A 14,017-nucleotide genomic window follows, 5' to 3' on the forward strand; every position below is an offset into this window, starting at 1 on the left:
CTTAATGTTTTGAAAACATATCACGAATCGAATGAACTATTGTTATGTCTTGAAATCATAAATTATAGTCAAAGTAGTGTTACTAGTGTACATATATAAGTATATAATAAAGTTGAAATTAAAACACAACTAAGTTTTAAGAACGGATGAATTATACTATATTATATATAATCGCTATTCCCAATTTAGCTAACTTTTACCAAGAGTTTGTGGTATGACAATATATTTGGGAATGGCCAATTTTGTGAATGGGTTAAATATGAGCCAAACCTTGACTATTTATACTTGTTGAGGTCGGTGGGATTTTGATGATATTTCAGGCAGAATTCTCTAGATTTGCTTATAATATTGTAAGTTGACCATCTTCTAGAAAAATCAAGAGAATTGTTGAGTCTATCCACGAACATACTCTTTAGAAGCATGAAGAATGCTTTTGGGCTTCTCAAGAATTTGGGCTAGATGATACCCAACATGCCTATTGCTCACTTCCAATGACAAAATCTAAATCCCTTCAAATATTCGATAAAACCCTTATGAACTCAAAGAAGGGGCAAAGGTAGTCAAATTTATAGGTAAATATATCAACTTGCTTTTAAAATTAAGATAATTCGTAGCACTAAAACTAACATAATTCGCTAAAAATTAAGCGGACTGATTTAAATACACACAATGAAAAAAGACAAAGAATTAATATTTACAATAACTACTTAACAAAAATCTTTGTCCCACTTTTGATGTAGTATTACCTGTATGCCGCCGTTCATTTGAATTGGTTCATTTTAATATTTTCATTAATTAATCAAATAAGGGTTAGGGCTTGAATAGTTGTGTTTACCAACAAGTAAGAACACAATTGTGGAACATAAAAAGTGGGACATAAGATTTGGATTTCGCGATAAGTGTAACAACTAACGTCCAGCCCTTTTGATGATATACGAGGAGTAAGCATTGCATGTTAGGAAACACATCTAATTGATAATCACAGCAAAGTCTTCAGACGTTCCTCTAGAAGAACGATGATCAGCATCCGTACTAGCACACGTCGAGTGAAAATCGTCGTCTTCGCGGTCTCGTTCTCGTACCTCCTCTAGCCTTACACAAGCTTCCTTAATATCCAACCTCTTATCAACATTTCTTTCACAACATGCCATTCCAATGTTTAGTAATTTTTGCATTTCACCCTCACTATTTTTTGTTAGTCCCATATTTTTGTCATATCCATCATTTATCACTGACCTTACCCAAATTGTCATATCAACTTCACTCCCTTGTTGCAAGTATGATGCCGGAAATTTGCCCGTCAACACTTCTATGATTAAGATCCCTAGTGACCACACGTCGGTTTTCTTGGTGATGCGACCGTTGTTGAAATACTCGGGTGATTTGTAGGCTATCATCATTTCTTGCACGGTTTCTTGGTTAATGAGAGGGATTAGTGCATAATCTCCGAGTAGAGGCTCATACGAGGCGTTTAGGAGTACATTTGATGACTTAAGGTGGCCATGAGGTGCAACTAAGCAAGCTAGCTCTTTGTATAGGTAGGAAAGACCCTTTGCTACTCCCTTGATTACCTTCAATCGTGTTGGCCAATCTAAGGTTGGTGTTCCCCGAGTTTGACCTACAATTTACATAGAAAATAAGTAAGAAACATTTGTAGGTTCAAAATTCACATATTTTTGAGATTATTTAAAAGTTGCAAGGAAGTAATAATTAAAGAAGTTATCTAAAGGTATGTATTACCTCCTATTGAAAAAATAACTTTGACCTTTTAACAAAATTTCACATGACTCACAAGATTTATCTTTTTGATGCAATGACTCACAAGATTTATACATATCCTTATTACTTATTTGAACCATACTTCTTTATTTTACAAGCTAAGTATTCCTCTTTTATAATCCCACACTTTTCATTTCTCTATTTTAAAATTTTCTAAGCTGCATTAGACTATAATGAAAAGTATCTATAGGGATACTTAGTTACTCTAATTAGTAATTAGTTACTCTAATTAGTAACTAGTTAGGTACTTATGACTTGTTTGGTTAGTGATTATAAATTGTGGGAATGGTAACGAATTTCTAAGTCAATTTAAAAACAATAACTTCAATACATCCCCATGCAGGTGAATTTCTTGGTGAATTTTCATTACCATTCAATACCACCTTACTAATGGTAATGAATGGTAATGAAAGTTTATGAAGTAAACAACGGTATATTGTATATAGATGACCCCACAATAGACTCACAATTATTTTTCACAAATTTGTTACACACACATTCATTACCATTCCCATAATTTATGACGTCGTCTACTACACCGTATATATGTTGTTAAGGTTGTGCATGGATGAGAGAGACAAAAAAAAAGACGTACCATGAAGGAGAAGAGCAAGGCTACCCTTTTGAACAGGATCACTAACAAAGAGTTTCTCTTCTTTTCTATAATAATAAGCCACAAGAGGGAGTAAATTAGGGTGTGATAATCTCCCTAATCTTCTCATATGTTCTTGAAATTCTTCTCTTCCAACATTATTCATTTGCTTAAACCTCTTCACAACAACCGAATTTCCATTATTCAATGTCGCCTTATACGAAGATCCAAAGCTCCCACTTCCTAATATTTCAGCTGAAGCTTTTAGTAAATCTGACAAGTCAAATTTCTCCCTATCATCCCTTACAAATGTTAATTTCCCAACATTTTCGCCGCTTTTATTGTTTCGGCCTACACCACCATTTACAACGTTTGTGCTTTTATTAGGGCCTTCTTCTTCGTCGTGTTCCACCATGCTTTTCTTAGGTAAATTCGACGTTAAAGAAGGCATGTTGTTGTTGTTGTTGTTGTTCTTCCTGGATCGATTAATGCCAACAACAATTAAAATGATTAAAATTGCCAAAATAATTGCCATTCCTACTCCAACTGCTATGATTGCAATTGGAACCGGTTTATCCGATGATTTCGCCGGTGATGGTTGTGCCGTATTTGTCTTCCGGTTAGAGGACGATGACGACGGTGGGCATGCATTTAGAGGCGGTCCACATAAATCTTTGTTACCTATTCAAAAATACAAAATTTAAGTTTATGTCAATATATTATATTTATATATTTTTTATATTATTGAATTTGTATATAAATTATGTAAAATTATTTATGTCCAAGGTAAAATAATCAACTCAACTCTGTTGATACCTGCGTTCAAGTATAGAGACAAGAAAAAAAAAATTATGTTACACTTTGTGTTTAATTTGAACCCAATTTTAAATCATGAATTTACATTGACACCCTATTAATAAATAGGGACTCAACCTTTTTGCGCGTAATTATGATTTAAAACATAACAATAGATAGACAAAATTCGATTAGGTTAGACACTAATAAATTTTTAGAAAGAAAATTAATTGTATTTCTTGTGATTATAAATAATATGTACATGTAAACATATTAATTAGTATGCATAAAAAACATATAATCTCAATTGTATAAGTTAATTCTTGAGACCTGATGTCTAAATTAAGTTTCAAAATAAAATTCCCAAATATATTATGAACTATCATACATTTTTTTATGTATAAAAATTCCACGAACACATTACGTCATGTGTACACATAATAGATCTATTATCTTATTAAAAACAACGATTTTATATTTGTATATGAAATAAACAATGTTAATAAATGAAATAAAGAACAAAATATACCTGAAAAAGCACTTGGATCAAATTTGGAAAGATTAGCAGGAACAGAACCTTGTAATTGATTATTAGAAACATTAAAAACTTGAAGATTTTGTGTTGATTTAAGATCTGGAATATTCCCTTGAAATTGGTTACCCTGAAGAGTTACCTCCACAAGTTTTTGTAATGTTGCCAAAGAATTAGGAATTTCACCACTAAATTTATTAAATGATAAATGAATTTTCCTTAAACGTCTTATCCCATCAAATGCATTAGGAGGAATAACACCTTCAAAGTTGTTATATGACAAAAACAATGCTTTCAACATTCTTAGCTGCCTAAAATCAGGCAATTCACCACTAAAACTATTGTGCATAAGGCTTATGGACCGTAATTTTGATAATTTGACTAGGGAATCAACGTCGATGGATCCAGATAATCCCATGTTTTCGAGCCTTAACCCCCAAATATTACCAGCTCGCGAGCAAATGATACCAACCCAATTATTCCTATTCTCGAAACATGGAGGTGTAGAGAGATTCCAACTCGAAAGAGCATTAGACTCGTCCTTTAGGGTTTTCTTGAACGTTAGTAAGGCATTTGCATCGTCTGTTGAGGAAGACGCGCTATAAGAAATGGCAATGTGGAGGAAGATAATGAACAAGAAAATAAGAGAATGGCGCGGTTGGTTTTGCATAGAAGCCATATGATCATGTAGATTGAGGTGTGTAAAGGGCAGATGATACCGCCCTTTACAAGAAGGATCGTGATTGGAATGTATGACCTAGACCTCTCTTCCAAAAGAGAAAGGTCAAAGGCAAAAACAATGATTTTGATGGCATAAGGGAAGAACACAAAGAAGGGGATGAAAGGGGAGAGAGAAAAATGAAAAAACAAAAAGAGGCTAAGAATAGAAGATATTAGAAATAAAATTGAAAATTGAGGAAATATGGTAATGGTAGAGGATTAATGTTGTTTTTCTTTGTTTTTTCCATGAATATTGTGTGTGTAGTTGTGTTACTTGAGATATATCCGGTTAGCCTTTCAATTAGACAAGGATTTACAACAGTTACATTTTTTTTGCTATTTATGAGCAACACTTTTCCTCTTTTTGTTTTTGACAAAGCAATTTTTTTCTTTTGAATTTGATGATATCTCTTCTATAGTTTGACATGATTTATATTTTCTTTTTAAATCTAATAATATCATTCTATTAATTGAAAGGCATGTGACATTTACAATAGAAATCATAATCTAGCAAATTCATTTTCATTTCATATTGAATTCAATAAATTTCAATTTAATCAAACTACGATGGTTATTAAGTTATTAACTGAAAATTTTCCATGCCTTCTTTGTATCATCATTTTACACGTTTTTATATAAGTATTTAATTCATATACAATTCTGAAAATTGAAAACTAACGACACATTCCATTGAGCTCTTAACAAATAAATTCAATGTGTGTGTGTGTTTTTATTCATGCATCATACAAAAACTAGCCTAATATGAAGGGAAAAACTTTCGCATATATAATGCATGCCACATAAGGATGTCGTGTCACAAATTCATAATTGAAATTGAAATAAAATACTTCCTTTATTTCAAAATAAATACCCAATTTAATCAGGCAAATATGTAAATAGAGAATTTTGGCCACTAATATATTTTAAATATTAATAAGTATATATTATAAAAAGACGATTGTAATTTATAAGAAATACTTACATGACTATATTTTTTTCTTACCTATAAATCACTAACATTGATAAATGGGATATTTAATTTTTTATGAAATGGACAAAGTAAAGTTTTGTTTCAATAAGAATAGAAAAACTTTTTCAAGAGCATGAAGTTTGCCACCTTAGCATGACATGTAATTGTCTAAGAGATATAATATAATTATATATAAATAGTGTTTATTTTCATAAAAATTAAAATACATAGATAAACTTAATGATGATAGCTAGAATCATTACAATATGCACTAAAGACATAGATTTTGCAATGATGACATGGCATATATCTTACAAGATTTAAGACCTAAAATTAAAAAAAAAAAATAGTATTGATCAATTGAGTAGGTTACTGGTAGATATAGATACTTAGTGCTTGTTTGGTTGAAGGTAGGAACGGTTAATTCCTTGAAAAGTTTTGTTTCCATGTAATTGAATTTCGTAGAAAAATGAAAATAAAACTTTTCAAAGAATTAACACTTCCTACATTCAACCAAACAACTGAAACAAGCACTAAGTCTCTATATCTACCATTACTTATCCTAAAAAAATTTCTCAAAAGAAAAGCATTTTCTAAAAAAGGTTAAATATTGTTTGGTTAATCATGGAAGTGCTCACTTACGTACGCCTCATTGGGTAATTTAGTTCTTCAAATCCATTTTGTGAGAAGTGAAATATTTTATGGATTTCTACTTTTCATGGATTTGTCAATCAAATACCAAAAAAAAAAAAAAATCCTAATTCCTACGAATTTTATCTTCTTATTATATTTCGTATTTCAACCAAATAACACCTTAAATAATGGAGTCTCTATATATATTCAAATATTATCAATTAGTAGGGTAACTTTAACCTGACTTTTGAAGAGCTTATAATAACTTATAACATGTATGATGATTTATTTTGTACATTTTAAGTGATTTTACAAGATAAATTTCTTGTTAAAATTAGCAACTTTAATTTACACTCAAATAAATGTACGATAATTATAGTAAACCTGCTTTATCTATACCTTTGTCTATATTGTATATTAAAAAGGGTAATGTTATATCTAGCCCTAAGGGCTATATATAAGCATTAAATATACTTTTGGAAATTGTATAAAATTTGGAAATGACATTAACACGCGTAAATCGATGTTATTAGTGTTTATATTTTGATGATTTCTTAACTTTTTACGATTTTCAAGTGTAAATTTAATGCTTATATGTAGCCCTAAGGGCTATGTATAAAATTTTCCTAAAATGTGTATTAATTTGTTCAAAAAAAAATGTGTATAATTAGCTACGAATATTTACGTCTATATAATATTGTTGTATTATGAATATCCAAAATTAGTGTAGAGTATATACAACAATATTGATGTCAAATTCAAGTTTCATACCTAATTGGTCCTAGTTTCTAGCCGCAAAAAAAAAAAATAAATAAATATATAAATATATAAATAAATAATAAATAATAAATAAATAAATTGATGACATCATATTGTCAAATTTGGACGGAAAATTTTTTTATGAGAGTTTGACACGTAAGCACTTTAAGAAATTGATGACATCATCAATGTTTTGTTTTAGTAATAGTTAATAGATTACACTTCAATTAGTCAAAGAATAGTATAAATCAAACATATACTTCGTATTTGTTACACAACTTATAAAATTATAAATTATAATTCTTTGTAGATTAGATTAAATATACTTTGTGTTATTGAGATTGAAACGTCATGCTGCATATTATTAACTTGAGATGGGTAAATAAACAAAAGAAAAGAGGGTTATCCGTTAATCAAGGGAAAGGTTAGAAATCAAGCAAATATTGCAAAAGGCTCTAGATTTTACTAGCACACGTATATACTCAAATTAGATTATTTCAAGGTTGTAAATAAGTAGAAGAGAGAGAAATACTGCCATTTGATCAAATGAAAAACAACCCTTAACAAAAAAAATAAATAGAAAGGAAAAAGAGGGAGAGGGAAAAAAAAAAAAAAAACAAACTTTGAAATAAATATATGAAAGCTTGAATTGGTTTTTATAATTTAATTTCTTACATAACTATACAATTTCTCTAAGTGATTCTTCTTATCCTACATCTCCTCTGCGTTCTCCTTTCGAGGAATTGAGGCGCGGAGGAGGTACAACATAAGAAGAATACACACAAAGAAAAAGAAGAGAGGGGTTAAGGATTAATTAAGGCAACCACGAACAAAGAAGGTTAAATTGATAATATATGATGTGGAATCGCGAACAACAACACCACCTTCAACAACAACTACTACCACCACCACAAAGTAATGTTGTTGGTGAGGCTAAGAAAAATGGTGAAGTTGCTGTTGCAATTGATAAGGATAAAGGAAGCCAATATGCCCTAAAATGGGCTGTTGACCATGTTCTTAACAAGGGTCAAACTGTTACTTTGCTCCATGTTAAGCAAAGAAATTCTTCCAATTCCTTTATAAGTATGTAATTGTTTAATTTGTTTATCTACATTCAATTATTTATGTTTTTGTGCTTTATAAACATGCCAAACATAACATTATTTCCTTCATATATACATATATGGTTCTCTCCTAGGGTCGGGTTGGGTTGAAAGTCGAACATTTTAATTTTTGGCCTTTGACGTGGGGTGTTTAAGGTCGTTATGTTCTTAGGCTATTTTGGCCTAATAGACCTATTTTACCATGTTTGGATAGAAATCTGGATAAAAAATGTGTTTTAAAGGTGAACCTTGCTTAGATTTTTATAGAGAGAGGGGTTAAATTGTTAATTAATGTACGTTGCGTGGCTGCTACTTATTTTGTGAAAAACTATCTTATAAAGCACTTTTTTTTTTTTAGAGAAACTACCTAATAAAAAAAGTTGTAAGAAACTACCTTATAAAATGGTAAATGTTGTAAGAGACTACCCTAGTCGAAAAGTCATCGTTGACTTTTATTTTCTGACGTTGACCACATCACGTATAAACCACAAAAGCGAGTCAAAGCATGTTGTGTGAATGGTATAAAAGTCAAACAGTGTCAACTAAAAAAGCGAAGGAAGTATATTGTAAAAACATATAATTGCCTCCTAACAAAAAAAAATGTGGTTGTTTACAATGTGTTGCTCACTTGCCTTATTAACAATGTCTTGTGCAATTACAGATTCGCCGACGCCCCTCTCTGATAGTCATGAAGATGTTGTTAGATCCGCCAAGTACTACGCTGAAACTCAAGCTCGGGAAATTTTCCTTCCTTTTCGATGTTTCTGTAGTCGTAAAGATGTTCGTTTTCTTTACCTTGTCTCTTAAGCTATCTATTGATATGCTTTCTTGGGTACAAAATTAACTTTCTTTAAGCTTAATTACAATCTTATGCATGATTTTTTTTATCCTTAGGTTATATGTAATGAGGTTATTTTGGAAGACGTTGACATTTCGAAAGCTTTGATAGAATATTGTCAACATAACGCGATTGAGGTCATGGTTGTAAGTGCTTCATCAAGGAATCAATTGATGAGGTAATATTTGTATATGTTAACGATTAGACATAACAGTGTTAAGAATCGTGTGTTTTGGATCAAGATAGGTAGTTAATGCTTGGACGATTAGACAACCAATAGGGGGCAAAATGTCGATGGTTGTCTTAATTACATGAGTCTCACGTACTATAGTTTGCTCACTAAGGGTATTTACGACATTTTGCCCTCTATTAATTGCCTAATCTATTAGGCATATTAGACTTTTTATGTCATGTGCTTCTTTTGTTTGGAGCAGGAGGTTCAAAGGCCCAGATGTTGCAACAAATCTATTCAAAGGTTGCCCTGATTTTTGCTCTGTTTATGTGATCTCCAAGGGGAAAATGTTACAAAGTCGGTCCGCCACTCGTCCTCTCCCAAGGCCTTCTAGCCGAAGCCCGCCACATTGCCAACCCATCCCCAATGGTATCCCTATATACGAGTCCCCCATCCGTCCTGGTGGTTATGTTCCAAGAGGTACAATCATCATTTAGACCGTGCTCTCTTCACTTAATTGTTACACCTATTTAAATCGGCTTTTATTAAAACATTAAGTTGAAATAAACACACCTTATATCAAATCAATTTTTTTTTTTTTTTTTTTTTTTGTACAATAGATAGAGAAAAGAGTCATTATAACCCAAATAGGAGCATTGAAGAAATGGACTCAATAAGGCAAGTGCACAATTTTTACAACGGTTGCATCAGATATTTTCTACGACATATCATATATGTAAACAACAACCATTTAACCATGATCTTTATTTTTTTTGGCAATAGGTCACCATTTACTAGAGGAAGAGCAGCAAATGGCAGGGCATATGGTGAAATTGGTATGCCAGATTCTGACATATCATTTGTTAACCCTTCTTGGCCAACCAATGAGCCAAGAATTAGTATTGATCGTCCTTCCTTTGATGCAATGGACTGGGGTCTCGCGCCTCGGCCTTCGAGTGGATCGGATGCAGATCGGATGAGTATTGGTTCTGTGGCAGACAGGAAATCAATCGATCAAAATGCCTTATTGGAGTATTCCTCTTCAAATGCTAGTGGTTTTTCATCATCTTCAGTAAGATATCTAACAAATTTATATGATAAGATCTCATTGTCTATGTAAACCTTAGTAAAAATTGATTAAAAGTTTGATTTTGATTGAATCTGACAGGAAGATTTTGAGTCTGAGATGAGAAGATTGAGAATGGAGCTCAAGAAAACTATGGACATGTATAATGCAGCTTGCAAGGAAGCACTAACTGCAAAACAAAAGGTGCTGAAATATTTGTTTACTAGGATTTAATGCATGTGTCACATGACTCGTGTCCGATTACTCAGATTGAATTTAAAATTACGTAACTTAATTTTGACTCAAATTGAAATTGACCTGACCTGCCAAAAAAAAATAACATGGCTAATATTGATTTTTCACCCCGTTATGATGAACATACGCACAATATGATGCACGAAAATTTTGTTTGAAATCAACATTTCTATTTTGGATACGCTTTCATACTCGAAACTCTCTTAAATAATGTTCTGTTTTTCCTCTTCTTCAAAACTTATCTTTCTTTAGCTCAAAAAAAAAAAAAAAAAAAAAAAAAAAAAAAAAAAAAAAAAACCTAAAAAAACCTATGTTTCCTAGTTTAGTTTCCCCCAAGTATTGCCTATCTATCTTGTTATCCGTTTCCATGCAACAACAAAAATATTTGAGCCCGAAAAATATTTAATACAAAGCACACTAATAATTTGTTTGTTTGCCAATTTTATCTTTAGGCAAGTGAGCTTCAAAGATCAAGGATAGAAGAAGATCACAGGTTAGAAGAGGCACGTTACGCAGAGGAAACAGCACGAGCAATCGCGGAGCAAGAGAAAGCCAAGTGTAGAGCGGCAATGGAAGCAGCCGAAGCCGCTCAGAGATTGGCAGATCTCGAATCACAAAAGAGAGAGTTAGCAGAAAAGAAAGCCACCAAAGAAGCAGAAGAGAAGAAGGCAGCACTTGAAGCTTTGAATCACAATGATGTTAGGTATAGGAAATATAGCATCAAAGAGATTGAAGCTGCTACTTCTTACTTTTCTGAATCACTTAAGATTGGTGAAGGTGGTTATGGCCCTGTTTATAAGAGCACTCTTGATCATACACTTGTTGCCATTAAGGTTCTTAGGCCTGATGCCGCGCAGGGAGAGGCTCAATTTCAACAAGAGGTAAGTCTCGTGCTCTCAGTTGCATAAAATAATTTGTGCAAATGATTATAGGATGTGTTAAAAAATATTGAGCTTTAGCTTATTATTTTGGGACGGCTTAAAATAGAATAAATGTTCGTATACACCAAGATGTTAGGGCCAAAATGCTAACTATATTCCCTTACCTCCCCCCTCTATTCTCAAGCATTGACTTGTATAGTTGAGTTGATTGACTTGTAAGAGGTGTTAGTTTAGAAAGGTCTATCTTACCCAAAAAAATAAAATGCGAACTATATTGACTGGTCTATCATAAATACTATACAACCTGCTCAAAGTTATGCCACAAAAGACTATAATATGTGCAATATATCATGTGATGTTGCAGGTTGAAATTCTAAGTTGCATAAGACATCCAAACATGGTGCTCCTCTTGGGAGCATGCCCCGAGTACGGTTGTCTAGTCTACGAGTACATGTCGAATGGAAGCTTAGAAGACCGCCTTTTTTGTAGAGATAACACTCCGCCACTCCCATGGCAACTAAGATTCCGCATTGCAGCAGAAATCGGAACAGCATTGCTCTTTCTTCACCAGTCAAAGCCCGAGCCATTAGTGCACCGTGACCTTAAACCAGCCAACATTTTACTTGATCGAAATTTTGTGAGTAAAATCAGTGACGTTGGATTGGCAAGGTTGGTGCCACCATCTATGGCCGACACAGTAACACAGTATCGGATGACTCAAGCAGCCGGAACATTCTGTTACATCGATCCAGAGTATCAGCAAACCGGGATGCTAGGGACTAAATCGGATATTTACTCCTTAGGCATCTTGTACTTGCAACTTATCACGGCTAAGCCAGCTATGGGTTTAACTCATCACGTACAAAGGGCTATCGAAAGAGGGACTTTTCGAGATATGTTGGATCCGTACATACATGATTGTCCTTACGAAGAGGCCTTACAATTTGCTAAACTTTCGCTTCAATGTGCAGAGTTACGAAGAAAGGATAGACCTGATCTTATTCAAATACTTCCTGAACTTAACAGATTTAAGGAGTTCGGTGAAGCAAATATGCCCACCGTCATGTTTTCTTCAAACTCGTCATATAGGCCAAGTCAAGTCATGACCATAAACAATGTAAGTTCGATACTATTATTTCTACTATTACGAGTACAATATAGTAGACTCATTGTCCTTAAATAATATGCCACATTTAATTTTTGGTCCCTAAACACGTACATGCTACAAGGACTAACGAGCTGTTTGGTTTCAGTATTCACAGGATAGTGAAAACCCATCATTGCAATCGACAGCATCTAGCAACAGAAGCCAAACAAGTGCTTCATCTTCATCAGGAGAAAAATTGTAGCATGTATAAAATCCTTTTTATTTCTCTCTCTCGTTCTCCAATCGTAACTTTATAACATTTGATCAATGTAAACTCCCTAGAAGGCTAGAATTTGCCTAGTCCTCTCCCCACCCGTGGACCGCCTCTTGGCCACCAAAGAAAAAGTAAAGATGAACACAAAATGGATGCGTCCGAGGTGGTGTTATGCATAAGCTAAGTTGTGATGAAAAAAGTGGGAGATTAGTACATTTTTCAGATTTATGTTAAGAGTTGGATACATTTCGACTTTGGAATAGAGTTTTGTATGTACATCAATTTTATTAACAGATAATAATTCCATTGTCTTTTTAGTCCTTAACTTATAGTTGTGGCAAATTAGCAATGTATCTATAAAAATTTTGATGTGCTCAATGATTCTACTTTCCCTTGATAACGCTATAAAGAAAATATATGCTATCTATAAAATATTTTGATGTGCTCAATGAATCTACTTTCCCTTGATAACGCTATAAAGAAAATATATGCTTTAACTAGGAGTGTTCATAAATCGATCCAGATCGAAAAAATTCACCACCTCGGACCGACCTCGGACCGAACTGGACCGAATTAATTGGTCCGGTCTTCGGGCATGAAAATTTGTTTTCCGGTCTTTGATCCAACCCAGTCCAAAATCCTATAAAAACCGATCTTGGACTGGACCAATTTTTTTTATTAAAAATATGCATGAAATCTTAAATAATGGTTAAAATTATCCTCAATAAGCTTAGAAAACTTTAAATTTATGAGCTTTTTTGTACTAAATATACACAAAAAAAATAAAAAATAAAAAATAAAGTTAAAGTGTTGATTTTCCTTTACGTTTTTCGAATTTTCCATAAAATTATTTAAAAAAAATTAGAATTCTTTTTAAAAAATTCTTAAATAAGTCCAAAACGATGTGGTCCTGGCTTAGTCCTAGCTTAATTGGTCCAATCTTCAGTTCTTAAAATTCTAATTTTCGGTCTTTGGTCCGGTCTGGCCTTGGACCGATGAACAACCCTAGCTTAATTGGTCCAGTCTTCAATGCGGTCCGAGTTTGGTCCTAGCTTAATTGGTTCAGTTTTCGATTTTTAAAATTCTAATTTTCAGTCTATGGTCCAGTCTGGCCTTGGACCGATGAACAACCCTAGCTTTAACTACAAACGAGTAAAAAGTAGGGGAAAAAAACATTTATTTTTCTACCAAAAAGAAAACTTTAAACAATTCTCTCAAAAAAAATAAATAAATAATGTTGCCAAAGACCATACTTAAAACACTAGGCGTAATTATCTTACTTTTTTTTTTTAGCTTTTAATCTAAAAGTAATTTGCCTTGACGACGATTCAGTATTTTGCAAACACCAGAACAACATGGCCAATCTCTATTCTCTTAACGCAAAAACCCAAAACTGTTAAAACGGTGCTGCGGGCTGGCAGTGTCCCATAGGCTGAGGGCCTGAGGCCCTTGGATTAGCCTGCACAAGCCTACAACAGCAGACCGTGCTACCCATCACTACCAACTCGGACCAGTACAATGGTAGAGTTAGAGCATAAGACGATAACAAACAAGGGACCAA

The 14,017-nt window shown here is 33.1% G+C and overlaps 2 protein-coding genes across 2 annotated transcripts; one reads left to right on the forward strand and one right to left on the reverse strand.

Annotated features, from left to right (window-relative positions):
- Nucleotides 1–591: 591 nt before the first annotated feature.
- Nucleotides 592–4,954, reverse strand: LOC110683770 (pollen receptor-like kinase 1). Its single transcript, XM_021860178.1, has 3 exons — nucleotides 3,696–4,954; nucleotides 2,375–3,052; nucleotides 592–1,618 (listed from the first exon to the last, which is right to left on the reverse strand). The coding sequence occupies exons 1-3, from the start codon at nucleotides 4,375–4,377 to the stop codon at nucleotides 969–971; spliced, it is 2,010 nt and encodes a 669-aa protein (XP_021715870.1). The 5' UTR covers nucleotides 4,378–4,954; the 3' UTR covers nucleotides 592–968.
- A 2,129-nt stretch (nucleotides 4,955–7,083) lies between these two features.
- On the forward strand, nucleotides 7,084–12,845 carry LOC110683771 (U-box domain-containing protein 35-like). Its single transcript, XM_021860179.1, has 9 exons — nucleotides 7,084–7,863; nucleotides 8,545–8,663; nucleotides 8,778–8,899; nucleotides 9,156–9,373; nucleotides 9,514–9,965; nucleotides 10,062–10,163; nucleotides 10,667–11,095; nucleotides 11,460–12,212; nucleotides 12,349–12,845. The coding sequence occupies exons 1-9, from the start codon at nucleotides 7,635–7,637 to the stop codon at nucleotides 12,442–12,444; spliced, it is 2,520 nt and encodes an 839-aa protein (XP_021715871.1). The 5' UTR covers nucleotides 7,084–7,634; the 3' UTR covers nucleotides 12,445–12,845.
- The last annotated feature ends 1,172 nt before the right edge of the window (nucleotides 12,846–14,017 follow it).

Source organism: Chenopodium quinoa, unplaced genomic scaffold, assembly GCF_001683475.1.
Source record: "Chenopodium quinoa cultivar QQ74 unplaced genomic scaffold, ASM168347v1, whole genome shotgun sequence".
Taxonomy (NCBI): domain Eukaryota; kingdom Viridiplantae; phylum Streptophyta; class Magnoliopsida; order Caryophyllales; family Amaranthaceae; genus Chenopodium; species Chenopodium quinoa.